Raw genomic sequence first — 27,963 nt, forward strand, 5'->3', positions numbered from 1 at the left:
TTTTTGAGAGAAGATGAAATGTTTTGGATGATGAAATGGAGTGAAAATGAGTTGTATTTATAGATGAAAATTACTGTTCATGACCGTTGGAGAAAGGGGAAATTTTTGAAAAAATTTCTTTGTGACCGTTGGGGTTAAATCGAGTGCACTAAAAATCAGTCTGAAAATATCGTATTAAACGGTCAATCAAATCTATAAAATTTCATAAAAGTAAAAAATTATGACAATAAAATATTTATGTTATGACAACAAATCATGCGACGGCTCAGCCGATCAATGCAGAGTAATAAATAAATTATATGGCGGCTCGGCCGACTAATTAATAATAAACAGGATATAAGGCGGCTCGGCCGACCAATAAATAAATTAAATTACTAGTAAATAATATAGGCGGTATTCCGGCCATTTTTACATGATATAAATAATAGTAGAGGCGGTATACCGACTATTATAACAGGGTATAAATGATACAAATAAATCTTACCGAATCGCAGAGTGATCGTGCTGATAATGTGTTATAAAATAACTTATGATTTTATAGTATTGAGAAATTTAAATAAGAGTAAATATTTATACCCGTAAGAGAAGATAACACTGATAACAAGAGAAGATTTGTTATTAGAGGGAGAAGGAATTGTGTATTACAATCGATCGAAATGATCGATTTATATAGAAGCGAAAAAGTTGAAGTTACTATGCGTGCATAGTGATAGTGGGACCCATATTGATTATAAAGTAAAAAACTACAGCGCCTCCTCCATTTTCAACACTGCGATAAGTATATTTTTTATTTTTAATATGGTCAGAAGGTTAATTATTAAGTTGTATCCATTAACACAGAAGAAATTGGGCCGAGATTAGGTTAAGCCTCTGAGCCCAAAAGCTAAAGAGGGAAGAAAAAAAAAACCGTTCAAATTGAAACCCTCGATTTCGCTTAAGCTTTGTTCCAATTTTTGATTCGGTGGAGGAAGGCGGAGGACGAAAAGAGTGTTTTCCAGTCACTGCGAAAATTCATCAACCTTGTCGTCGTCTCTCTCCCTATCTACTTCCCTTTCTTCCGCGAGGTATGTTCTCGATTTCTATTCCGAATTCCCATTTTTTTAATTATTTGTAATGAATCCGAGATTCGCGAATAGAGGTTTTGTAAAATCGTATTCTTTTGTTAGAAATCTGAAATTGACTGCGTAAATAGAAAAATTTTCATTTCAATTTTGTTGTTTGTTAGTATCCCCTCGTCGAAATTTTGAGTCTTTATTGGCATATGTTTACTACTGTTAAACTGAAATTTGAGCATTGGTTTCTAATGGGTTGGTTTAGAGATGTGAGAAGTCAAGAAGGCAAACGTGCAACCTTTTTGCGTTTTCTTGAAACGCCTTCATAAAGGGAAAAATGGGTTCTTGCTTTGTTACTTATGCCTTCACTTGTCTCTTTGCTTTGAGTTTTCCTCTTCGTTGACGCTTGGACATTGCTATATTTCTTGTTTATATAAAACACCTATGCTGCTGAAACGCTTCTCCATCTCTATTTCAATCTAGAATAGTTAACCAAAACCTAAGTGAGAACCAGACTTTTCCTGTAGATTTGTTGAATTTACCTCTCCTACTAAGGCCAATGATCAATAAACCTTTAAGATGTTTTCCCGGGCTCCCACTTGTTTGTACTTCTCTAGTGTGTACCAGATTTACCTTTTTCTGATTTGGGGGTATATCTAAATTATTAGCTTCAATGCGGCTGTGTTCATTTCTTTTGTTTCTATGCAATTCGTATTTCATTAAATCCTTGTATGCGTGAATTGGTATAGGTATGCTGCTATAATGGAATCGGCATTGGAGAATATAACAGAAATGGAGAGTGAGAGAGTTGAACAGGGCACAGACAAGGAAATTGAGACTGAAGGGCAAACTCAGGATACTGTTGTGGGAACCAATAAGGAAGTTGAGACTAAAGGGAAAACTCAGGATAACGTTGTGGAAACCAATAAGGAAACTGAGACTGAAGAGCAAACTCAGGATAACATTGTGGAAACCATTAAGGGAATGGAGACTGAAGAACAAAGTCAGGATACTGCTATGGAAACCGAGAATAAGAATCCAGGAGAGACAGTCGGAGAGGAAGATCCAGTAAGCGAACCTAAGGATCCTTCTTCTCCCATGATCATTGAAGAAGGTATTTCTCATGTTTCTATCCTTGAAAAGGAGGACGACGGTGATGATGATGTACCAAAGACTGATGATGAGAAGAATACCCAATTAGAGACTAGCCCGCATCTAAGTCCTCCTTCTTCAGTGGCTATAAATCCTGAAGGAGGGTTAAGCAAGGCTACTGTGGAAGACAATGTTGAACGGAACATTGGGTCCAGCGAAGTAAGTTCGGGTGTCTTGAAGAATGACAAAGATTCTGTCATGGTTGACAAAGATACTCCAGTAGTCCATGAAGAAACGGCCACAGGACCTTATAGCAAACTCTCAGAGGATAAAGGATCGCCACATCATCATGCTAATACTGTGATGGATCAGGACAAAGCTACAGAAGAACAGGACATGGCATCCTCAGGAGAGCTGAACGAGATTACAGTCACTCCTGATACCAAACTCTTGGAGGACAAAGGATCACCCCGTCATCATGTTGATACTGTGATGGAGCAGGACAAACCTGCAGAAGAGCATGATATGGCATCCTCAGGAGACTTTAACGAGATTACGGTCACTCCTGATACCAAACTCTCGGAGGACAATGGATCACCCCTTCATCATGCTGATACTGTGATGGAGCAGGACAAACCTGCGGTAGAAGTAGAACATAACATGGCATCCTCAGTAGACCAAAACGAGGTTACAGTCACTCCTGATACCAAAATCTCGGAGGGAAAAGAATCGCCGCATCGTCATGCCAATTCTGTGATGGAGCAGGATAATCCTGCGGAAGAACATAACATGGCATCCTCAGAAGATCACAACGAGGTTACAGTCACTCCTGATACCAAACTCTCGGAGGAAAAAGGATCACCCCTTCATCATGCTGATACTGTAATGGAGCAGGACAAAGCTGCAGAAGAACATGACATGATATCCTCAGGAGATCATAACGAGTCTCCAGTAACTGCTGACACCAAAGATGTTGAGGAGAACAATGAGAGGCTAGACAAGGGCGAGGCTAACAATATGAACTTGGCTGACCATGTAAGTGAGCCAGTGGATCATGATGAAGGAACCACAACGGAGAATGAAAAAGAGCCAGATGTGCCTGTTTCTGAGACCGAGTCAAATCTGGAGAATAAGCCATCCGAGCCTCTCATAGAAACCTCAGTAAACGTGGAAAAAGAGCCAGACATGTCTGCCACTGAAAATTTGACAGAAAATGACCAAAACTCTGATGTGTTGGCTGCTGGAGTTTCGGGAGACAGTGACAAAGGGTTATCTCTCTTGCCCGCTACCCAGACTTCACCTAACCATAACGAAGGAGTTGCTACTCTTGAGGCTGAACGTATGGAAGACATGGAAGTCGACGTCCCTGATTCTATTTTGGTTACTGATGCTAGTATTGATCCTCCAAATAACAACGAAGTCAGTGTCGAGGCTCCTACTAATGCTGAAAATAAAGACTATTCTATAGTATTAGTACCCGAGGGGAGTGATGCTGATAATGAGAGTGCGTCAGTGAGACGTGAACCTGGTCCTCCTTATGTTGCATCTTCTGATACGAAGTCTGAAGTGGGGGCAAGTGGGGGTTTGAATAAGGGGGTCCATAAAATAGGTCCGCCACCACCTGGTTTGGATAGGCCCATGAGCCCAAAACGCTCTTTTCTGTTGGATGATACGTCGGAGGGCTATGAATCTGGAACGGAGGAGGATCAAGCTGCTTTTATGAAAGAACTGGGTCACTTCTTTAGAGAGAGAAACATGGACTTCAAACCTCCAAAATTTTATGGAGAGGGACTAAACTGCCTTAAGTAAGCTTACTCCCCCATCTTATTGTGTTTTAACAATTTCAGTGGAAGCTGATATTCATTCATTTTCTTTGGCGCAAGGTTGTGGAGAGCTGTAATTAGATTGGGGGGCTATGACAAGGTACGCCCCCACTGTCAATGCGCCTGATGAACGATATAGCATCTTCGTTGACGAGAAAATTTGGCCTTTGCATTTCGTTCATGATTAAAATTATACTTTATTTTGAATAGGTTACTGGATGCAAACTATGGCGGCAAGTAGGAGAGTCTTTCAGGCCCCCAAAGTAAGAAGATTTTTGTCTTTTACCATTGGCCTTGCTCTTTTCTTATTAGTTGATTTTGATTTTATCTGCATATTACCAAGAGTTTGTTCAAATTAGTTGCTCATTTGCTTGTCCAGGACATGTACAACAGTGTCATGGACTTTCCGAGGTTTCTACGAAAAGGTGCGAGATTATATTTCCACCCTCTTTGTTGATCTCCATTCTCTGTTTTTTTCCCAAATAACGTGGCTTGTGTGTACACTGGCATGGGGCTCTATGCTTCAGCTCCCTCTTTGAGATAATTTAAATGATTGAACAAAGAGCAAGTGTGAATCCTTTGGAGATATATTTCCTTAATATCCATTAACATCTTGTAACCTTATTTATGTTATATCGTTTCTTATTTATTTTTCAGGCTCTTCTTGAATATGAGCGGCATAAAGTTTTCGTGGGTGAAGTACAGATACCCCTTGCTATTGAACCAGAACCAATGAATATTGATAATCAGGTAAGTTTCTTGAACATTATATCATGCGTCTGTAGTTTTTTTGTTTGATCTTCTTCTTATGATTAATGTTTTGTGTGTTTATAACTTAAACCTGCGGTCATGCAGGCTTCTGGATCTGGTAGAGCGAGGAGAGACGCAGCAGCACGTGCTATGCAAGGTTGGCATTCACAGCGTCTTAATGGGAACGGTGAAGTTAATGATGACCCTGCATTTAAGGTCCGACGGAATCTTGTATCTTTCAACTCTAGACCTTTCACCTTTGTTGTTATCATCTTCTGAACCGCGCGCTATTTTGTAACTGTAGGATAAGAATTTAGTTCTTCATCAAAAGCGCGAAAAACAGATAGGAACACCCCCTGGTATGAGTTCTGTTCGATGAAGAAGTCTCTGTTTCCATTTGTATTATTGAAGCTTTGACTCAGTTATTACTAACATTCTCACAATGTCATCAGGTTTGCTTAAACGCAAGAGGCTATCGTCTACTGAACATGTTGCAAAACATGCTATTCAAGTGTCTAATCCTATGTATGGTTATTAGTTTTGTACTCTGAGTTTTCGGGAGGTGATACTTCACATTTGAAATCCTGATTCCGTTTTGTTCTTCTTCTTAGGTTGGATGTGACAGTTGTTGATGTTGGACCACCAGCTGACTGGGTAAAGATTAACGTGCAGAGGACGGTATGCTACTTTCTTGAAAATTTGAGCAAATTAGTTTTATTTATATTATATTAATTAGTATTCTCGTCTAATATTCGCAGCAAGATTGCTTTGAGGTGTATGCATTAGTCCCAGGACTAGTCCGTGAAGAGGTTTAGCTCTCTCACTCACACACTTGGAACAGAATCTGTGTACTTCTCTGTTTTGTTTACGTGTCAACAACTTATCTTGGCAAATAATAACACAGGTCCGAGTCCAATCAGATCCGGCAGGGCGGTTGGTAATAAGTGGCGAACCGGAGAACCCTATGAATCCCTGGGGAGCTACTCCTTTCAAGAAGGTAATGCTCCTTAGGCAAATTCAACACTTATATATATAGATTGTTGAATGACATTTTTGTTAAATTTCTCTTGAATTGTAGGTCGTGAGTTTGCCGACAAGAATTGATCCTCATCATACATCGGCTGTGGTGACCCTGAACGGCCAGTTGTTCGTCCGTGTGCCACTCGAGCAATCTGATTAGAAACATTTTACAGTTTAACAAAGCCTTGAAGAAGATCCAAGAGAGAAGGGAGAAGAATGTTTAAAAGTAGTTGTGAGGATGTTTTCTGTATATTATCATGATTGAGACTTGAGAGCATAACACAACCTGAGAACCCACTTTAGGATAACTTTAACTAGGCCATCTAGTTTATCATCTCTATTCTCTTTGATTAAATTCTTAAACTCAGCAAGTACCACAAGTTCTTTAAACATTTTCTATTAAGAAACACAAATCTACAACCTTTTTCAGTATTTGTGTTCTTATTTTCTTTGTTGTTTATGTACATTTATTCTCTCACGTCTTTGTGTTTGTCTTCCTTCAAATAAAGAAAAGTAATATATTCGTGATTGATCATAAAAAAAAAAACGATTCCATTCGTGTTACAATGATGTTCCAAATCGTTGCATATGTAACAATAGTTCCCAATATGAAAACTTCAATTTCTTCTTATAGAAACAAATATTTTATTAAAGCATAATTGGTCAAACTGAAAAAGTAAATTCAAATAAAGGTGGTCCAATTATTCAATTTTTTTTTTTGGTTTCTGCGGAAGATGTGTTGGATCTCTATGAGCCAATTAAAATTATTATTAAGCAGAGCAGGAGGCTTTCTACTCGTATCTGCTCTCTCCGCGTCTGCTCTAAACGCGCCGTCTCTAGCCTCCTCCGCGTCCTCTTCATCTCCCGCCGCCATGGAAACTCACAAAACCAAGGTCTGCATCGTCGGAAGCGGTCCCGCAGCGCACACGGCATCGATCTACGCAGCTAGGGCAGAGCTCAAGCCTCTCCTCTTCGAAGGATGGATGGCTAACGACATCGCTCCCGGCGGTCAATTAACCACAACCACCGACGTCGAGAACTTCCCCGGCTTCCCCGAAGGTATCCTCGGCATCGAGATCGTGGAGAAGTTCCGTAAGCAATCTGAGCGATTCGGCACCAAGATCTTCACCGAGACGGTTAATAAGGTTGATTTCTCCTCGAAGCCGTTTAAGCTGTTCACCGATTCAAGAACCGTCCTCGCCGACGCCGTGATCATCTCCACGGGAGCCGTGGCGAAACGCCTCAGCTTCGCTGGATCTGGTGAAGGCGCCGGTGGTTTCTGGAACAGAGGTATCTCGGCGTGCGCCGTGTGCGACGGAGCTGCTCCGATTTTCAGGAACAAGCCTCTGGTGGTTATCGGCGGCGGAGATTCGGCTATGGAGGAAGCGAATTTTCTGACTAAGTATGGTTCCAAGGTTTACATTATCCACAGGAGGGATACCTTCAGGGCGTCTAAGATCATGCAGCAGACGCGTTGTCGAACCCTAAGATTGAAGTGATTTGGAACTCTTCGGTGGTTGAGGCGTACGGAGATGAGAACGGGAAAGGCGTTCTTGGGGGTTTGAAGGTGAAGAACGTTGTTACTGGCGATGTGTCTGATTTGAAGGTGTCGGGATTGTTCTTTGCGATAGGGCATGAGCCAGCGACGAAGTTCTTGGATGGGCAGCTTGAGCTTGATGAAGACGGCTATGTGGTGACTAAGCCTGGTACAACTAAGACGAGTGTGGTTGGTGTGTTTGCTGCTGGAGATGTTCAAGATAAGAAGTATAGGCAGGCTATTACAGCTGCAGGAACTGGTTCGTTCTTTGCTTCTCTTTTTATCTTTTCTTTCATGTACAATGAATCACCGTTTTGAAATCATTACTGAAATGTATCATAGAAGCAGCATCTGATATGCTGTTGTTATCTACTAGCATAATGCATATGGTCGTTAGGTGTTTGTAAGTCATTAGCTTTTTATGATGGGCCCTTTCGTGTTCTAAAAGTGACTTTTTGTATATCATTGGATTCGCTTAACAAAAAGTAGAGTAGGCATGATTTGTCTTTCGTATAGAGTGGTTCATTTTTTTTGGCGTTAGAAGCTTCTCTACTATTCTTATACACTGTATTGATCATTAGTTGATCTAGGTAAGATTTCTTGAGAGACTAAGTTAAAATTAGACTATTTCAAGTATGGATATAAAGATTTTTCATCTTGCCACAAGAAGAACCAGACATATTAAGCTATTTTCACTGCTGATGACCAAGTTGAAATCATATTGTTTAGGGGGGCCTAGGATAATTGTGTTTCCGTCAAACTCAATTTTCGGATACCTTTTTAGACAGTGATTTATCTTTTTAATTTCCACTTTCATATGCAACACTGATCACAACTTACGGATTGGTGTAGGGTGTATGGCGGCCTTGGACGCAGAGCATTACTTACAGGAGATTGGATCTCAGGAGGGTAAAAGTGATTAGAGAGGGTGTAGGTGAAGGACCTATTAATAAGTTGCTCTCTCTTATTTGCAGTGTCATTTGCAGAACTGTCGAACTTAATGAGGGGGTTTGAGTAGAGTTTTAAGCGTTTGCAGTTGAACTTGATTCTGGAGTTTGTGCCAAGTTGTATCTCTTTAGTGGGTCACAGATTTGAGCAATCTGCTCTTGATTTGTTCCTCATGTGAGGGCATTTTATTTTATTTGATTGTGTAAACCAGTTTGAATTGAACCGATTGGATTTGGAGTCTCTATAGCTCAATAAAACTAAAATGGATTTCTAGATATATTGTTCAATTATTTAGAGAAAAGAATAAAATATATAATAATGTTTGTAATCTACACGACTTAAAATTTAATTATAACATTTAGACATATTTTGCCTTTTTATTGCATTTCAAAATTCATATTTTTAAAATACTTAATAATTCTTTCTTATCAAAATTAAAGAAGATTATGAAATCATAGTTAAATAAATGTCGTATATTTTTCATTTTTAATTGATTGAAATATGGTTAGTTGTATAGTTAATAATATTTTTGTTTAGATAATATATAAAATTAAATTTTTTTTTTAATTTAGATAATATTAATTCTACCTTTTATCTTTTAGATCAAATTTTTTTCTTTCTTATTTGTCGGATAGAGATATTATTTGATTTTTTCACTTTAGTTTTCTTTTGAATTTATCTCGGTCTCTAGTTAATTATATGATTTTTTGTACTATATTTATAAATTCTCTTTGGATTTTATTAACTTGTGGACCGGGTTCGGTTCATTTTTCCGCTTTATAAATAATATCTGGAATTGTTTAAAATTGTTTAAAAAAACTAAAAATATTTAAATAATTTAATTTAAAACTTGTTAAACCATCTAAAATAACTAATAATTTTTTTTTAAAAGAAAAACTACCAAATCTTTAAAATATTTAAATTAGTTTAACGTATATAAAAATAAATATATTTAATTAATTTCAGATATTTCAGATTTTACTGGTTCTGTCCAGTTATACCCAAACGCATCTATATTATTAAAAGAGGAGTATCCATTAAAAAATACTCATAAGTTTTCTAACTTATTTACACTTCCATGTCACTGAGAATTAAATTAAACTACTTATTTTAATGCTTGTCTTTTCCAGTTAAATTAATGAGTTTTCCTTAATGAAATTTAAATTTAATGTCATTAAATGAACCTACCTATTTTAATGCTTGTCTTTTCCAGTTAAATTAATGAGTTTTCATTAAATGAACCTAAAAATACATCATATTTAACGTAGCTTATTACGGACGAGTACGACCCAATAATGAACTTGAATTTTATTTTTACGAAAACGTGAATCACTTGACTTATGTAATATTTAAAATATATTAACTACAATATAACAAATATAACAAATGCATATAACCTGCATATACTTTAGTTTGAAATGATCATGCTCAAGTTTTATATAGTCAACTTACATCATGCATCGATCGATGTACAATAGTCAAACCACCTATAGTTTTCGTTTTCTTTATAGGATGTATCAACCAACCAATCATCCCACTGATTTTCTAAGCTTTATAAAAAAACAAATCAATAAATACAAACTCAAAATCCAATATCTTCTATTAATCAAAACAGAATATCTTCAATGTCGTATCTTTAATGTACCTATTACATATAGAAACTGTAACCATAATTACACTAATTATAAGAATAGATTTGATTCCAACCAATTAATCTATTACTTTGGTAATTGACTTGATTGCAGAAGAGAAAACAATAAATTTAAAATTTATAAGAATATAAAGATATAGAGATTCCAACCAATTGCCTATATTTGCGTATGATTTTCGCATAATAAGCTTCAAATTGAACATTAAAAAAGATAGAGATATTTTTTTTTAATTTTTTACCGACACAGAAGGGTAATTTTTTTTGTTATACTTCCCGGAAAAAAACGGTTACAAGATGGGCTTTCATAATATGACATTTTAACATATTAATGTTATGAACATTTAATAATTATCTTGACGAAAAACAAAGATTATAAATAATTTATTATTAACAAAAGTATGAAATTATTTACAATTTGATGACTAATTCATCACCCTTTTTATATGTTTTTCATAGAAGTTTAAAAATTTTCATAGAAGTTTAAAAATCATTTTATTTTTTTTAAACATGTATAACTAATTTATAATCTTTTATGCCATACTAAGTCATGATATAATATTTTTTCATATTTTACATTAATAACCATTGTTTTTATATATCGTCTACAATTCTCTAATTACGTCTATTTGTTCAATTTTGTATATGATATCGAATATTCATCGTAAATAGATGTTTTAAGATGCTAAAAAAAATTATTTACTTGGTGAATATAATACATCAAATATTACAAATACTTCATTTAGTTAAATAAATAACCATTAAACGAAAATTCATATCCGCACGGACGTAGAGATAAGTTCCAGTAGTTCTTAATACCCGTTCCAATATTTTTTTTAATAACGATTCCCATCACATTTCAGGGTTCGGGTTAAGGTTCGGCTTTCTACTCGGATCTGCTCTCTCCACGCCGTCCTCCGCCGTCATGGAAACCCACAAAACCAAGGTCTGCATCGTCGGAAGCGGTCCCGCAGCCCACACAGCAGCGATCTACGCAGCTAGAGCGGAGCTCACGCCTCTCCTCTTCGAAGGCTGGATGGCTAACGACATCGCTCCCGGCGGTCAATTAACCACCACCACCGACGTCGAGAACTTCCCCGGCTTCCCCGACGGCATCCTCGGCGTCGACCTCGTCGCGAAGTTCCGTAAGCAATCGGAGCGATTCGGCACCAAGATCTTCACCGAGACTGTCAACAAAGTCGATTTCTCCTCGAAGCCGTTTAAGCTGTTCACCAATACGAGAACCGTCCTCGCCGACGCCGTGATCGTCTCCACGGGAGCCGTGGCGAAGCGCCTCAGCTTCGCTGGATCTGGTGAAGGCGCCGGTGGTTTCTGGAACAGAGGTATCTCGGCGTGCGCCGTGTGCGACGGAGCTGCTCCGATTTTCAGGGACAAGCCTCTGGTGGTTATCGGCGGCGGCGATTCGGCTATGGAGGAGGCGAATTTTCTGACTAAGTATGGTTCTAAGGTTTATATAATCCACAGGAGAGATACGTTCAGAGCGTCTAAGATCATGCAGAAGAGAGCGTTGTCAAACCCTAAGATTGAAGTGATTTTGAACGGTTCGGTGGTTGAGGCGTACGGAGATGAGAACGGGAAAGGCGTTCTTGGAGGTTTGAAGGTGAAGAATGTTGTTACTGGTGATGTGTCTGATTTGAAAGCTTCTGGATTGTTCTTTGCGATAGGGCATGAGCCAGCGACGAAGTTCTTGGATGGGCAGCTTGAGCTTGATGAAGACGGTTACGTTGTGACTAAGCCTGGTACTACGAAGACGAGCGTGGCTGGTGTGTTCGCTGCGGGAGATGTGCAAGATAAGAAGTACAGGCAGGCCATCTCAGCTGCAGGAACTGGTATGAGTTAGAGTTTTGAAATCAAGAATCATAGAAGCAACATCTAATATGCTATGTGCTTGTTATATCCTAACATAATGCTCTAAGTAGTATTTGGTACTTAGGTGTTTGAATATCATTAGCTTTTTCTCTGATGGGGCTGTCATGTTCTCAAAGTGACTTGTTTTTTTTTGTATCATTTCACTTAACAAAATGGTTTCTAGGTTGGATGTCTTTAGAGCCTGCAAGTTAAATTAGACTGTTACAAGTATCGGTTTTATGTTCTCTTTCTAGAAAAAAGAAGCAGACATATTTAGCAATTTTCACCGCTGATAACTAAGTTGAAATCAGATTGTTCTCGGTGGCCTAAGTTGATTTTGTCTCCGTCAAAACCCAGTTTGCATACCTTTCTAGACAGTGATTACCTTCAAGTGTAATGTTTTTCATTTCACCTTTCATAAGAAACTCTGATCACAACTTATGGATGGTGCAGGGTGCATGGCCGCCTTGGATGCAGAGCATTACTTACAGGAGATTGGATCTCAAAAAGGTAAGAGTGATTAGAGATTGGATGCTGTGTCATTTGCAGAACCGTCAAACAGATGATAACGATGAGGGAGTTTTTTTATGTGCGTTTGCAGTTGAACTTGGTCAAGTTGTAAGAGCAACTCCACTCACGGTATATAATGGAGCATCTACGAGTACTCCATTCACGGTATATAATGGAGTATCTACGAGTACTCCATTCACGGTAGATAATGGAGAAACTACGGGTAGAAGGTAACAAAATAAATGAAAAACTTGAGAACCTTTTTTTGGTCGAAAATACAATACCCAATATGATAATATGGGTGGAGAAGACAATGATCCGAACAAAACTAAGAGCACAACAATGATTGTAGGGAAACAAGATGCAAGTGGAGCCCAGCTGAAGATGTTGTTCTTATTAATGCGTGGTTAAATACAGACAAATATATAATTGTGGCTACTGATCAAAGAGCTTCTTCTTTTTGGAAAAGAATTGCTGCATATTATTCATCAAGTCCTGCAGCTGCAAGTCTACCAAAGCGAGAAAGCAGTCACTGTAAGCAAAGGTGGCAGAAAATAAATGATAGTGTTTGCAAGTTTGTTGAATGCTATGATCATGCTTTGAGACAAAGAACTAGTGGCCAGTCCGAAGATGATGTTGTCCAAGTTGCATACCAATTCTACTTCGACGATTGCAAAAAGAGATTCACGCTTGAACATGCATGGAGGAAGCTCCGTCATAGTCAAAAATGGTATAGTTACATCTCAAAATGTTCTAAGAGTAGTGGAAGTTCAAAACGAGCAAAATTGGATGAAGGGGGCACATTTTCTTCAAGCTCTAATACAAAAAGTAATGTAGAGGAACACGCTATGGTGGCTCGTCCTATTGGTGTGAAGTCATCAAAGGGCGAAGGGGAGAATGTTGTTACTAAAACAACAAATGAAGAGAATGTTGTTACTACTAAAACAACAAATGAAGAAAGGGAGTCCAACTCTCGATCAAGGCTAGAGAACTTGTGGGCTCTAAATGAGAAAGATATAGCTGAGAGAAATAAACTATCAAGGATAGAGCTGCTTAGAAGCCTTCTGGGAAAAACAGAAAAACTTTCAGAAAAAGAAGAAACTTTGAAGAACAAACTCATCGATGAAATGTTGTAATGTTAAGCTTAAGCTTGTATTGTTTATCGCGTAACTTATATTATATTTGTAATATATGCTGTAGGTAAGGTGTTATATTAGCGTGCAAAGACTTTCTCTTGATCATTATCTTTTTTTTTTTTTTTTTGTCAACCTCTTGATCATTATCTCCATCTTTGTAATAAACACTTTCTAAGGTCAAGTAAGCAAACTTCTTCAAATTCAAAAATAATAATAAAAGAATCTCTACAAGAATTTGGAAGTTTTGTTCAAAATAAGGAAAGAACTTTAAAAAAAAAAATGTATGCTAAATGATGCTCTGCAAAAGAACAATTCATATACTAAAGGGTTTTGGGCAAGTGAATTACAGACTCTATTCTACAAATATGCCTACTAATATGGGCAATATTTTCAGTTCAGGTTCTTTTTTCATTTCACCTTTCATAATAAATGTATGCTAAATGATACTCTGCAAAAGAACAATTCATATAAATCTAAAGGGTGAGCATTTGCACAAGTGAATTACAGACTCTACAAATATGCCTTACTAATATGGGAAATATTTTCGGCAATCAAATTTGACTTCATGATGAAAATAGGCGTCATCAGTAAGATTAAGGTTTAGTTAATTATAATTTGGATTATGGTTTAATATTTTGTTCTACCATTTTTAGTTTTGTTTTTATAAGTTTTTTCTCTAATTTATGATTGCTTGTATTATTTTTAATATTATAACTCTTTTATTATATTATATATATATAAATTGCTTTAGTAGTTTAAACATAAATTATTAGTATTATTATTGGGCTTATGATAGATGAGAAAAATAAAAAAAGTTAACAAATACAGTTAAATAAATTTCAAATATAATTTCATATGTTTAAATTTTTCTTAGATTTTTTTAAATTAAGATAAGTTTAAAATTATTTTTTCCTAAAATTACAATAAAATTCAAATATAATATAATAATATTATAGAAATAAGATACTTAGAGCAAGATTATTGGTGTATCTTAGGTGGAATCTTAAAGGGGGGGGGGACAAAAATTGTAAAACCCAGGAGAAAAGTTTGTTAATTAAGAGACATCTACGTTGGTCCTTGTACTGTTTGCGGACCCCACTGATACTTGGTGGTCCGCGATTGGTTTTTTTTTTTTTTTTAAATCAGATAAAAAAAGAAGAAAAAAAAAATTTAAGAACCCTAAAAAATCCCTACCCATTTTAATATAGTTTCTTAACTTAAATTTTATTAGAACATAATAGTATTATATTAATGAGATATATATAGCGAATATCTCACTAAAAAGGTTACTCTAACTCTGGTGGGTTAGAGCTTTGATCAGTTTGCTCTTGAATTGTTTCTCATTTGAGGACTTTTTATTTGATCTGATTATGCAGTTTCAGTTTAAATTAATCCGAATGGATTCGAGTCTCTATAGCTCAATAAAACTAAAATGGGTTTCTCGTTATATTGGTTGGTTAATTCATAGTTTCTATACAATTCTCAGTTGAATATCGCATAGTAACTTCCACTAATTAAATGGGATAAGTTACAAAACTAAACTACACACTTGTTTCTTCGTCAACACTAAACTGTTTAATTTTCTGATTTATGATATTTAACGTTTTAAATGACCAAAGAATATATATAAACATATACGTGTACTGTGGTTCTTATTAACCTCACAATAAATACAACTTCAGTTGTACAAAAAAGTACTAACATAAGTTTTTTAAACTCTACGTTAGTTGTGTCTTCCTTCTTTCTACCTCTCCTTTTCCCTCATGATCACAACAAGCAAGAGTCAGAGATATTTGTTACGGTTTCTTGTGCTCCACGGTGGAGCTACGGCCGCCGCAGCTCCCTCCAGCGAGAAAACGCTCTCTCAGACACCCACTTGGGCCGTCGCGGTCGTCTGCACATTTCTCATAATCATTTCCCATTTCCTTGAAAAGGGTCTTCATAGACTCGGCAATGTCCGTCTTCATTCTTCTTCTTAAATGTTCTTGTTCAAACACTCAATGTCTGAACCATCTTTCTTTGTTTCTTCGCAGTGGTTATGGAAAAAGCAGAAAAACTCTCTGCTCGAAGCCTTAGAGAAAATCAAAGCTGGTTAGTTAGTACTGATTGATATTATGACAAAGCTTGAATTGGTTTTTCAAGAAATTTTTTTAAAATGGTGATTGATTAATCTGCAGAGCTGATGATTCTTGGATTCATTTCTTTATTACTCACCTTTGGAGAAACATACATTCTCAAGATCTGTGTTCCTTCGAAAGCTGCTCTCTCTATGTTACCATGTCCATCTGAAAAGACGAACACTCTGGCTCCGTTTCTTAGCAAACATCTTTTGGCTGCTGGTGATTTGTCTGTGAATTGCAAAAATGGATCTGAGCCACTAATAACTTTGAAAGGCTTGCACCAACTTCACATCTTGTTGTTCTTCTTGGCTATTTTTCATGTTCTTTATAGTTTAATAACCATGATGCTTAGTAGGCTTCAGGTATGAAGAATCTAGTTTTGACCAGTATATCGATGTTTGATGGAGTTAATAATGATGGCTTCATTTTTGTGTTGGCTACGTTGCAGATTCGTGGATGGAAAAAGTGGGAGCAAGAGACATTATCTCATGATTATGAGTTTTCTGTTGGTAAGTTGTGTTCAAATCCCTGAGATATGTCTCTTTTAAAAAAAAATATGTCTTTAATACTTTCTCTGGATGTGGAGCAGATCAAACAAGACTTAGGCTCACTCATGAGACTTCTTTTGTGAAATTGCATACAAGTTTCTGGACAGCAATTCCTTTCTTCTTTTACGTTGTAAAGAAACTATTATTTCTTTCTCTTCCAATTGCATCAAACGTGTTCTTGATGTTATGATTTTGAATATTTTGAGCTCTTTGCAGGGGTGCTTCTTCAGGCAGTTCTTTGTATCTGTGGGAAGAACAGATTACTTGACCCTGCGCCACGGATTCATCTCTGTGAGTTTCAAAATCTTCCACCTTCCCCTTTTCTTTATTGTTGCAATCTTGATGTGTGAATATTGTGGTCTGATCAGGCTCATTTAGCTCCGGGAATAAAGTTCAACTTCCAGAGATATATCAAAAGATCTCTTGAGGATGATTTCAAGTTAGTAGTTGGAATAAGGTACAACACAATCCACAAACATAATATGCAAATGAAATTATTTTGGTTGATCTTCTATTAGTGTTTTCTTAATATATATTTTTTTTGTTTTGCTCCGCAGTCCAGTTCTTTGGGCATCATTTGTGATATTCTTGCTGTTTAATGTTAATGGTGAGCTACACATCTGGCTTTACATTTTTCAAATTCAGTTCATATTATGAAGTGTATCTATTCAATTTCCAGGATGGAGAACATTGTTTTGGGCATCAATACCTCCAGTGCTAGTAAGACTATCCCTCTCTCTACTTATGCTAAACCTGCTATGGAGTAAGTTCTTTTGTCTCAATATAAGAAGTCTTGTAACAGATAATTTTAGCTGTTGGAACAAAGCTTCAAACGATTTTGGCAACAATGGCGCTAGAAATCGTAGAGACACATGTAGTAGTACAGGGGATGCCTCTAGTGCAAGGTTCGGATCGATACTTTTGGTTGGATTGCCCTCAACTGCTTCTTCATCTTATTCACTTTTCCTTGTTTCAGGTAATAACACTATGAAAACCATGTCTTTAGCATCTTTGTTCTTCTATTATGTTACTGTATAATTAATATATATTTCCTGTGTTCTACAGAATGCTTTCCAGATAACACACTTCTTCTGGATATGGGTAACAAAAACAAGAAGCACCTCCTTTCAATTTAAATATTTTGGAATTATATTTCTAAATAACATACTGAACCTTGGGGCTTGCAGTATTCTTTTGGATTAAAATCATGCTTCCATAAGGATTTCAACCTTGTAGTCATAAAACTCTTTCTATGGTAAAACGGTTATTCAAACCCTTAATTATGTTTCTTACAATAGAAATCTTTTATTTAAAAACATATGAGGATGTATGTATATGCAGCCTAGGGGCTTTGATCTTATGCAGCTACATCACTCTCCCGTTGTACGCTCTGGTGACTCAGGTAATTTGTAAACAACATTTTTTTTAATATTCTAGTTATGTGGCCTCTTAATGAGAGTAATCTTGAATGTTGAAACGATGAAATGATAAAATGTTGTGTTGATGTATGAGAAGATGGGTTCACACATGAAGAAAGCAGCGTTTGATGAACAAATGGCAAAGGCATTGAAGAAGTGGCACAAAAATATCAAAATGAAGAAAGGAAAAGCAAAGAAGCTCCTTAGCAAAACACTTGGTGGTTCGGGGAGTTTCAGCATCTCCCCCTCTTCCTCTGGAACCACTCTACATCGTTCCAAAACCACTGGTCACTCTTCTAACGCCATATACTACAAACACGAAGAAGAACACGAAGAAATATCTGATCTTGAAGCTGGTGCTGAGGATGCTACTGAAAGGTTTCAAGAACAGCATAAGCCATTCCACCATTCTTAGCTGTTTTTAGTGTACTTTTATTACTTAAAGGTTTAGATGTTGTGAGAAAACAATGTTTCTACTGATTAGCCAACAATAGACTCATTTATATTACAGACGACAGATTAGATTTTACCTTAGCATTAACTAGTGTGACCATTTTGCCCGGTATACCAAACACTTGAAGCTTTAGTCCATACTGTTATGGTTTTCTTAACTGATCTCTTGACATTTTGTTTCTTAGTTCATAGGAATCATAGCATATGTATTCAAATGTGATATGTAATGAATTTTCCTCATTTAACTTTAATAAGCAACTTCCACTAACGTTACAAAACTGAAGTACACATGGTTCTCCGGATTCTTTAACTAAATACTGCTAGTAATTAAGAAGAACTGACATTTTCTTCTCTAAACACAAGCTAACATGGTACAATTTAATGAAAGAGTTATGTTGATCTGACACATTTAACATGTCCTCAAAGGACTACTTCCAGTAAACCAACTCTTTCTGAAGATCAGATGAGTTGTCTTCTTCTCGTGCCCAGTCAAATGTTTATCTAAGATTGAAAACATATAAATTTATCCAGTTGGCATGAGTGGTGAATTCACTCGATCTCTGGCTCGTAATAGTAGCTCCCAGGCCAAGACATCAAGAAGTCTTTTAGGAAATTTATCCTTAGTTAGTTATTGTTTCTTTATTAATGATCTTGTTAGTTTACATTACTTCATAGTTTATACACTTGACTACTAGGAAATAAGGCTTCTCCTTCCTTTCCCAAAGCTTTTAACTTTTATATGATCTCTAAAACACTCCTTAACATTGCTAATTTTCACTAACTAGTTATTAAATTGATAATTCGTTTCAAGAAAGAAAACAAATGATACTTTTGCACATATTTTCTTGGAAACGAATGGTAACCAAGAGAATAGAGAGGAACATTTCATTCCTTAACGTTCCTTAAAAAGATTACCATTCATGAGAAATATTTTTTTCTCTTCATTCTCTCTCATTCTTTTTTTGTTGATAATTATAATGCAAATGTGTTCCTTGTTAATTTTGATAAGGAACTCTCATTTTTCATTGTTTCCAAAATTTTATTTATATTCATTATTTTCCTATTCATTCCTAATGTTCTTGGATGGTTACCAGTCACACCTATAGTAAATAAATACATTATGAAATATAAAACGTATTTGTTTATCAGGTTATGGAAAGAACAAAGAGAAAACAAAACATGAATTTGCTTACAGAAAAGAAAAAAAAAAGGAAAAATTGTTTTTTTAGAGCAAAAAAATAATAACTATGTTCCTTTAGACTAATCTCATATACTTTATGTCTCATTAGGCTAATTATTTTCAAAAAGGCAATAATGCCCTTAAAATTGCAATTTTTTAAAAATAATAAATAATGGGTTCGATTAAGCGGGATCGATCTATCCGAAATTACAAGGTCGAACGGATCGATCATGATCATTATGCTTAACAAAAAAAACGCGGAGCATATACTGATAGATCTGGTCCATTTCACTCGATCGGCAAAGGTCGATTTCATACAGATCGACCGATCTCAAATTATTGACCGATCGATCCGTGGAAGCATAGATATGAATCATGGTAGAAATAATGTGAAATTTTTGTTAACAATCAATGAAATATAGAAGACGGCGTGAGAAGAAGGTTACCAATTTTTTTTTGTTTTTTTTGAAAAAATCGATTTTTTCAAAATATGAAAGTGAATATTCCCAAATATTCTGTTTTCATATTTTTAGGAACTGATTTCTTATCCGTATAATATAGCTAATATGTAGAAATCGGTTTCTACAGGTTTTTAGAATTATAGTAATGTGTAGATTTTGATTTCTACATGTTTTAGGTTTACAGTAAATCTGTAGAAATCGGTTTCCACGTGTTTTAGATTTATATTAATGTGTAGATTTTGATTTCTAAAGATTTTAGATAGGTAGGTTAAACGCAGAATGTGTATTCTAAATATTTTTAGAATACTTTTATTTACGTTGATCACGTATTCTAAACATTGTAGATTCAATGAAAAAAGTGGATTTCGTTTTCTACTTCGTTGAAATGCCATTTCTACTTTATTTAGAACAAAATCTGAAAATTATGATTTAAACATTTTTAGAACTGAAAAAATACCACTGAGTCCAGTATTTTATCAATAGTTACTATTTTTCCAATTTGTTTTTGTTTGTAAAACTATTTATTAAATTTATTTTTAAAAATATTAAAGGATACTATAGACAAAAATGGCACAAAATAGATATTAATCTAAGAGAAATTGGGCTATATGACGCTAAAAAACACCATAATTCACCTTCTAGCCAATTTCCCTAATATATCGATACACCATCTGTCTTTCCTATAATATTGCCAAAATACCCTTTCATTCTACCGGTGAAACCTGAAGAAAATAAAAATAAAAAATCCTAGTTATTAGCTGTTTCAAATTACTCGTGGTGTAAATTATATTCACATCTTTCCTTTTACCTTTATTTGGTAAATTTTGAGAAATTGATCCACGATTTTCTCCACCTCTTCGAACCACGTTTCCCTCCTCCCCATCGCCACTATCTGTGTTCTCTGAGTTTATTTCTTTCTCTAATTGTGTTGCAAAGGGACATCGTCTCCACTTCGGGAATCTATTACGAGAAGACGTCGTGACAGTCCAATCGGCGAGAAGGAGCACACTGGCCCTTTTCCCATTCACATCGGCGCTTTGTCTCAGATCTGTTGCAATACTGTAAGTTCTAGGGTGTGTGCTTTAGATTCCATTCTTGCGATGCTCTTTTTCCCTATTTGGGATGTAGTCCAGCCTAGTCAAATCTAAATTGTTAAATATAAACCCTACTTTGGGTTGCATGTCGGATCTAGTAGACAGAGGTCACCGAATCGATTTAGGGTTGAACTTTTACCGATTTGTCTTACTCATCTGTTTACATCGAAGTCTATGGTAATTTTGTTTGGAATCGAGACAAACATAGTATATGTAGAACTATTTGATCGGTCTATGCTATGTGACATGATAGCTTAAATTGTTAATCATTCACGTACCCTTCCGTTTTGCACTTCTTTATGATGTAGAAACAATCGTAAGGTATTTAGAATTTATATTTCATTCAATGTACTTTTGTGTTCCAAGTTATACGTATATATACAATACTATATCAAATAGAAATAATTATCTTGTTTTATGTATCAAGTGTAGTTCACTCCTCGCAAATGGTAATGTATAACAATTCCATTATATGTAACCATGTGTACCATGTCATATATATATTTACTATTCCATATAAATAGAAATGCTTATCTTGTGAAGGGTTTTATCGGTTTATTGATCAGGGTTTAATAGAAGAACTTTTGCAATTTCCAAAAATTGAAGATATAGATCACGAAATTGAATTTCAATCGACTGTAGTTCGCTCATGTCATATTCTCTTTGTGATTCCAAGACAAAAACATTTGGCTTAGAATAAATGTTTTTATAGAACTAAACGACTTTGGCTTTGTATAGGTTGCTCCGCTGTAGTGGCACTTATTATGTTATAAATGCACGCCGTTGGGATGGAATTGAAGTGTGTGGCTTTCACTTGTGTAGTTGCGGAGAACTACTTGATTAAAACACTGGCACTGTGTCAAGCCGGAGCACTCACCCATGACGTGTAGACATAGGTTTATGGTTTCTAAGCATTGTTTTTATGTTCTAGCTTTGCTTCTTGTTTTTAGATACTACCATCTAAACAAACTCCGTGTTGTAGTAATGTTTTATGTAGTGACTCCAACTCTATGTATCTTCTTCCTTTTCATTGCTTACATTGGAAGAATGAAATCACATTTCATATGCGTAAATAGTGTTTCACTAACTGCGTATAGTATGTACACTATCTTCAAATAGTTAACACAATTACTCAGCTCGACATGGCAATATACGCTTCTATAACACATATTTGCCATATAACATTATTATGACATCAAATAAAACATAATACAATGTGATGTTGAATGGAATGATATCCATATGATGTTGTCTGTTCCACCTCTTTTCTCTAATGCCCTCAATCTTCATTTATTTCGCTACGGTCAATTTGAATTTGGTGTAAGCATTACCTCCTTCTATGCAATCATAAACACTTCAAAATGTAAGCAATATGTATTATGCTATTTATTTTGTCACATTTTCTATTATATATGCTAATGTAGAATGAAAATAGATTTTATTGGCATTTCAGATTTGGATTTAGTTTATGGAAGATGGGGGTTAACATTCGATTAGGGTTTATATTTTCATGTAGGGCTTAGAGATAAGTGGCTAAGGTTTAGTTTATGAAAGATTGGGGTTGACATTGGGTTAGTGTATATACTTCTATGTAGGGTTTAGTAAATTAAGATTGAAATGGGATTAGGGTTATATTTCCGCATAGGGTTTAGTGATTACCTTCTTCCTTGTAAGTTGTAATCATAGGCACCTCAAAATTTGAACAATATATATGTAATGTGCTATATCGTTTATTACATTTTCTATTCTATATGATCATGTAGAATGGAAATGCATGTTACTTACATTTCGAAAGGATTTAGTTTATGAAAGATTGGGATTGATATTGGATAAGAGGTTATATTTCCATGTAAGGTTTAGTGATTAGTGGCTAGGGGTTAGTTTGTGAAAGATTGGGGTTAACATTGGATTAGGATTTACATTCCAGCGTAGGGTTTAGTGAATAGTTGATAGGGTTTAATTTATGTATGATTGTGGTTGACATTGGGGCAAACATTACTACCTTCCATGAAGGCATAGCCATATAAACATTTGAGAAATATGTTGAAATATCTTTAGATTGTAATTACATTTTCACATTTTCTATTATATATGTTTTATGTAGAACGGTAATGTATCTTACTAGCACTTCGAAATTTGGGTTTAATTTATGGAAAATGGGGTTGACACTGGATTAGGGTTTATATTTCGTATATAATTTAGTGATTAGTTGATAGTTGTTAGTTTATACTTCGTGTTAGGTTATTTAGTCGTAAGTTTACCGTGGCTATTTTGTTAAAGTACATGTCATGATTTTATTTTATATTGCTCATGTAGAATGAAAATTAAACTTCTATACATTTATGTTATAAATTGGAATGGAATACAAGATATATCGAAAGGAATTCTATTTTAGTTACACATTTACTGCGCACAATAATTCTGTATGCGGATAAATATTTAAGTGATGTGGTTCTCCTCTCTTTCATAAGTTACCATCAACTCATTTCTTTTTGGGCCACATAGATCACAGTCGACGTCATCTATCTCTCTATGACTGGATACTTGTTACTAGCGAAGGTATAACCGGAGAAAATGTGAACTAAATGTTAGTTTGTTAATAATGTCAAAATTAATATCATATACTTAATTTAATTTCAAAATATGGTTAGATAGCAAATAAGAATTTAGTCTAAAAGGATATAGTTATCGTTTTTTTTTATCTGAAAAAAACAATTTTCCCAAGAAAAAAATTAAAAAACAAGAAGAATATCCATAAGAATCGGAGAAAGTGGAAAGAACGTGACGCAGTGACAGACGCCGAGTCTATAGATAACTGATTGAGAGACATTATTAAAATTTCAAATTCCTCATAATATTATTTCTTCATATGTTACACGATCATTTTAATATATTAATTACAGTTCACGTCAAATCTTTAAGATTACTAATATCTTTTAAATTATTAATTTGCAGGTCGAGAGAAGAAGAAACGAAGAATGAGAAGACGAAAGAGAAAACAGCTGTCATCATTGTTTGAGCCTATACAGGAACCGTTGTGAAATCATCTTCTTCATTGGTGATGATGGATAAACATTTGGATTCGATGAATCAGGTGGTGGAAGAGATCATGAGCATCCACAGATCTTTACCGCCTAGACCAGACATCGACGACGTCGAAGCCGCGACTTCTCTCATACAGAACGTCGAAAACGACGATCAGAGCCGCTTGGACGCTGTCGATAGGCAGATAAAAAGCTCCGGCGTTCCTCAGGAGCTTTTCGACGTGCTCCAGGAGATGAGGAGAGGTCTCGTTCGTTTCCAGAGTAAAGAGCAGAAGAGGGAAGCTACGAAAGTGCTCGATCTCGAATCTGCACACGTCGTGTTCGACGAATTGATTCAGAGAGCTTCTCGTTGCGTTGCTTCTCCGCCTTCCTCCGATACAAATCCGTCTCGGCCTCCGCTAGCGCCGGTTGTTTCTCCGGCGAGTTTGTATTCTTCTGATCAGACTCCTGTCAAGTCCAAGGAGATGTTCACGCGCGACGATACGTTTGTTAACAAGGTCAAATCTTCGCTCTATAGTGACGGTTTCTTAGCTCCTCGCAAGCCTCAGGTTTTGGATTCAACACTTCAGGCTAAGAATCTCAGTGGTGAGAAACCTTAAATGTCTTTTTGAGATAGAATCTGAGCTTAAGTGTTTACATGTGATCAGTTTAATAATTGAAGTGGAATGATTATGTGTAGGCCATGATGGGGAGAAGCTGAGTCTCATAAAGCTTGCAACTTTGATTGAAGTGTCGGCCAAGAAAGCTACTCAGGAGCTGAACCTGCAGCACAAGCTGATAGATTATCTCGAGTGGCTTCCTGATTCTCTAGGCAAGTTATCGAGTCTAGTTAGGTTGGATCTGTCTGAGAATTGCATCATGGCGCTACCACCGACCATAGGAGGGCTTTTGTCTTTGACGTGGCTCGATTTGCATTCGAATAGAATCGGTCAGCTCCCTGAGTCTATAGGAGATTTGATGAACTTGGTCAACCTGAACCTTAGTGGAAACCAGTTGACGTCTCTACCATCGTCTCTGAGTAGATTGATCAGTCTCGAGGAGTTTGATTTGAGCTCTAATAGCCTCTCTGTTCTCCCTGAAACCATCGGCTCTCTCGTGAGCCTCGAGAAGCTCGACGTTGAAACAAACAATATCGAAGAGATCCCGCATAGTATCTCGGATTGTTCTTCCTTGAAAGAGCTCCGTGCAGATTACAACAGGCTTAAAGCTCTTCCGGAAGCTGTTGGGAAGATAGCTACCTTGGAGATTTTGACCGTCCGTTACAATAACATCCGGCAGTTACCTACGACAATGTCCTCCATGGCTAACCTCAAAGAGCTTGATGTGAGTTTCAACGAGCTTGTGTTACGCTACAACGCTTGTTAAGCTGAACATTGGGAACAATTTTGCCAACCTGAGATCACTCCCGGGGTTGATAGGCAACCTTGAGAAGCTGGAAGAGCTGGATATGAGCAATAACCAGATCCGTTACCTTCCTTACTCTTTTAAAGCGCTTTCACAGCTGTGTGTTCTTCGCACACAGCAGAACCCACTTGAAGAGCTTCCAAGGGATATAATCCAAAAGGGGGCTCAGGTTATTACATATCTCTGTTTAGTGTTTGTCCTGTCTTGTATGGATGATTGATTGTATTATTGTTTGGCTTCATCCTCTCAGGCTGTGGTTCAGTACATGAATGATCTAGTGGAGGCAAGAAACACCAAATGTCAAAGAACTAAGCAGAATAAGAGTTGGGTCGTCAGAATCTGCTTCCTCTGCAAGTCCACCAACTAGAGAACACGGAGCCACTCTTGAACAAAATCTGACTTCGATTTCATTCTTACAACTCCTGAAAGTCCAATCAAAGATCCCAATTGTATTCTTTGTATTTGTTCATACCTGACTGGATCCTGAGGAAAATGTAATTCAATTTCGTAATGTCAAATTGTTTGTATTCTTGTTTCTCTTGTTGTAACTTTCTTTCTTTTTGAAGGGCTTGCTTCTCCTGTTGTAACTTTCTTCTTTTTGAATGCTGAATTGAATTGTAATTCAATGCTTGTTTCTTCTTCTTTTAATGTGTACCAAAACATGTACTGGGATATCCGAATCAAAACACGTTTCCACAGGCTCTGCTTTTTTTTTTTTTTCTCTGTTTTAACCTGTTAAAAAGTTTACTGAGGAGAACATAAATGGCCGAGCAAATTATTGAGCAAAATATTTGTCATCTTTTTTTTTTTTTGTCACTGCAACATACAGTATTTGTCATCTATTTCATTTTATTGACAAGTTTTTATTCATAGCCAGCCGTGGGTGAAAACTAAAAATAATTCAATTGATAGATACTCTATTAATACTTTACCAATAAATACTCAAAAAATAGAAAAGGTCGAAAAGTTTTCAAATAAATACCTTAAAATATTCAATTATCATGTGTCTGTGGACAGAAAATATCAAAGTATTATACAACAAGTAAATAAATACTCAAATTTTGAAACAATTTTATATTATACATTATATTTAATTTTTGGTTAAATCTGTAGACAATTAGCAATGAGAATGTTGAATTTCCAGCATTTTAATGAAGCTGTTGAATTTTATTAAAAACACATATGGATTACATTAAGTTGGCTGTTTTCAACAGGTTGAAAGAACTGAAATGGGTTCAAGGCTGCCATTTTTATTTCCTCCAAATTATCAATTTCAATTATTTTGTAGTAAAATATTTTTCAAAAAATAAAAGTTATACCAAAATTATAGACATATAGATAAATACTAATCTCATTTTATTTGGATACCAAAACATCATATTTACTATACTTTCTTTTATTAACTTCTAATCAACTCTTTTGTGTATTTTAATTTACTTTTTTGTCAAATGGATCCTATTAATAATTTTATTAACATTCAATCTTTCATTTTAACAACGAAAATTTTAATAATTATCAGTTTCAAGACTAAATTAAGTAAAAAGTAAAAATAAGTAAAAGATAAGTAAAAATAAGCAAAATATAATTTATTTTGGGAAATATAATATTAAAAAGTGAAAATATTGTTTTTTAGGTAGTAAAAATGGAAAATTAGAATTCATCTAGTGAAAAAATAATCAAACGTTAAGAAAATGTGTTAGAAAAAAATTGAAAAAACAACAATGACAATTCACAATCTCAAACTTAAGCTTCATATTACACTATTAAATTTTCTAAAATATGAAATCTGATAACTTCCATATGTATGTATTTATATAAGAAATAGTTTACTTAAGATATAGCACGTGCCATACATCTTTCAAGTACAAGCTGCCCATGTTTAATATTGTAGAAAGATTAAAGTTGTTGTAAAAACGGTTCAGAATTGTGTTATGTTTCAGTCTAAAAAGATTAGAATTGGGCAAACCGGCCATAGACATCCGAAACAAAGATCTAAACCGACCACCTTGTCCAACTTGGTATCGCACGTTACACTTACACCACCGTCCCAGTTACGAGAGTCGGTGCCAGGGGCGGATCCATTAACACTATAGGGGGTCAGCTGACCCCAGTAAAATTTATAATTTATTCACTAAATATAGCAATTTTCTTCGAATGACCCCCTAATAAAATATGTTTCTGACCGTTTCCATTTTTTACATCAGTATTTCCTAAAGAAAGACTTTCTCTTTCATGAAAAAGGGAACAATAGTAATTTTAAACATCTTGTTTATGATTTTAGCTATAGTATTAATCTATTCTATTAAAATTGAAGTACAAAATAACATTTGCCTATTTTTAAGTGGTTTTTTACAGATTTTTATTCATTTTTAACTAATCCTAACCACTTCATTTACTGTTTTTTCTAATTAATTAAGCAGTATTTATTACAAAGTATAAACCATAACTTACCTATTTTAAATTGTTTTATTACATCTTCATTTTTCACTCTTCTTGACTACTTCATTAATTGTATTTACTATAATAATTTGACATCATTTATTTTTCGTATTAACCATAATAATTTCACAAATTTGAATGAAATGGTTTCATTCGTAATAAAAATTCAAACCGGCTTCTTAACTACTTCTATTGTGTACTCTGTAATAAATGAATTCAGATTATTTGGAAAAGACAATAAATTAAACGGTTTAAATTAGTTAAAAGAAATGAATATGTAAAAAATCACTTAAAATTAGGCAAGTAATGTTTTGTACTTCAGTTTTAATATAATAGATCAACAACCTATTTGTCTAAGTATAAGAATTGCTATATGTAATTGACAAACAATATTGAATTTAGTTTCTCATCATTACT

At 35.4% G+C, this 27,963-nt stretch overlaps 4 protein-coding genes and 1 pseudogene across 4 annotated transcripts; all 5 read left to right on the forward strand.

Moving 5' to 3' along the window:
- Positions 1 to 929: 929 nt before the first annotated feature.
- On the forward strand, positions 930 to 6,150 carry LOC106318233 (AT-rich interactive domain-containing protein 3-like). The gene is made up of 13 exons (XM_013756121.1): positions 930 to 1,064; positions 1,802 to 3,949; positions 4,028 to 4,067; positions 4,178 to 4,230; positions 4,347 to 4,392; positions 4,625 to 4,717; positions 4,823 to 4,933; positions 5,022 to 5,076; positions 5,170 to 5,242; positions 5,329 to 5,395; positions 5,476 to 5,526; positions 5,622 to 5,714; positions 5,796 to 6,150. The coding sequence occupies exons 2-13, from the start codon at positions 1,815 to 1,817 to the stop codon at positions 5,895 to 5,897; spliced, it is 2,919 nt and encodes a 972-aa protein (XP_013611575.1). The 5' UTR covers positions 930 to 1,064; positions 1,802 to 1,814; the 3' UTR covers positions 5,898 to 6,150.
- A 306-nt stretch (positions 6,151 to 6,456) lies between these two features.
- On the forward strand, positions 6,457 to 8,464 carry LOC106319501 (thioredoxin reductase 2-like). The gene is given in 3 exon segments (XM_013757847.1): positions 6,457 to 7,204; positions 7,207 to 7,533; positions 8,127 to 8,464. Coding segments are annotated over 3 exon segments (1,131 nt in total). The 5' UTR covers positions 6,457 to 6,471; the 3' UTR covers positions 8,198 to 8,464.
- Positions 8,465 to 10,703: 2,239 nt separating this feature from the next.
- LOC106319281 (thioredoxin reductase 2-like) lies at positions 10,704 to 13,490 on the forward strand. The gene is made up of 4 exons (XM_013757565.1): positions 10,704 to 11,720; positions 12,193 to 12,249; positions 12,341 to 12,479; positions 12,602 to 13,490. Exons 1-4 carry the CDS (start codon positions 10,796 to 10,798, stop codon positions 13,383 to 13,385), a joined length of 1,905 nt encoding a protein of 634 aa, XP_013613019.1. The 5' UTR covers positions 10,704 to 10,795; the 3' UTR covers positions 13,386 to 13,490.
- Positions 13,491 to 15,148: 1,658 nt separating this feature from the next.
- On the forward strand, positions 15,149 to 17,886 carry LOC106319282 (MLO-like protein 7). Its single transcript, XM_013757566.1, has 14 exons — positions 15,149 to 15,340; positions 15,419 to 15,476; positions 15,563 to 15,867; positions 15,954 to 16,014; positions 16,095 to 16,183; positions 16,270 to 16,344; positions 16,422 to 16,510; positions 16,611 to 16,660; positions 16,733 to 16,773; positions 16,856 to 17,029; positions 17,119 to 17,154; positions 17,241 to 17,308; positions 17,395 to 17,455; positions 17,569 to 17,886. Exons 1-14 carry the CDS (start codon positions 15,149 to 15,151, stop codon positions 17,884 to 17,886), a joined length of 1,617 nt encoding a protein of 538 aa, XP_013613020.1.
- Positions 17,887 to 23,453: 5,567 nt separating this feature from the next.
- On the forward strand, positions 23,454 to 25,748 carry LOC106313220 (annotated as a pseudogene).
- Positions 25,749 to 27,963: the final 2,215 nt, after the last annotated feature.

The sequence above is a fragment of the Brassica oleracea genome, chromosome C9, assembly GCF_000695525.1.
Source record: "Brassica oleracea var. oleracea cultivar TO1000 chromosome C9, BOL, whole genome shotgun sequence".
NCBI classification, from domain to species: Eukaryota; Viridiplantae; Streptophyta; class Magnoliopsida; order Brassicales; family Brassicaceae; genus Brassica; species Brassica oleracea.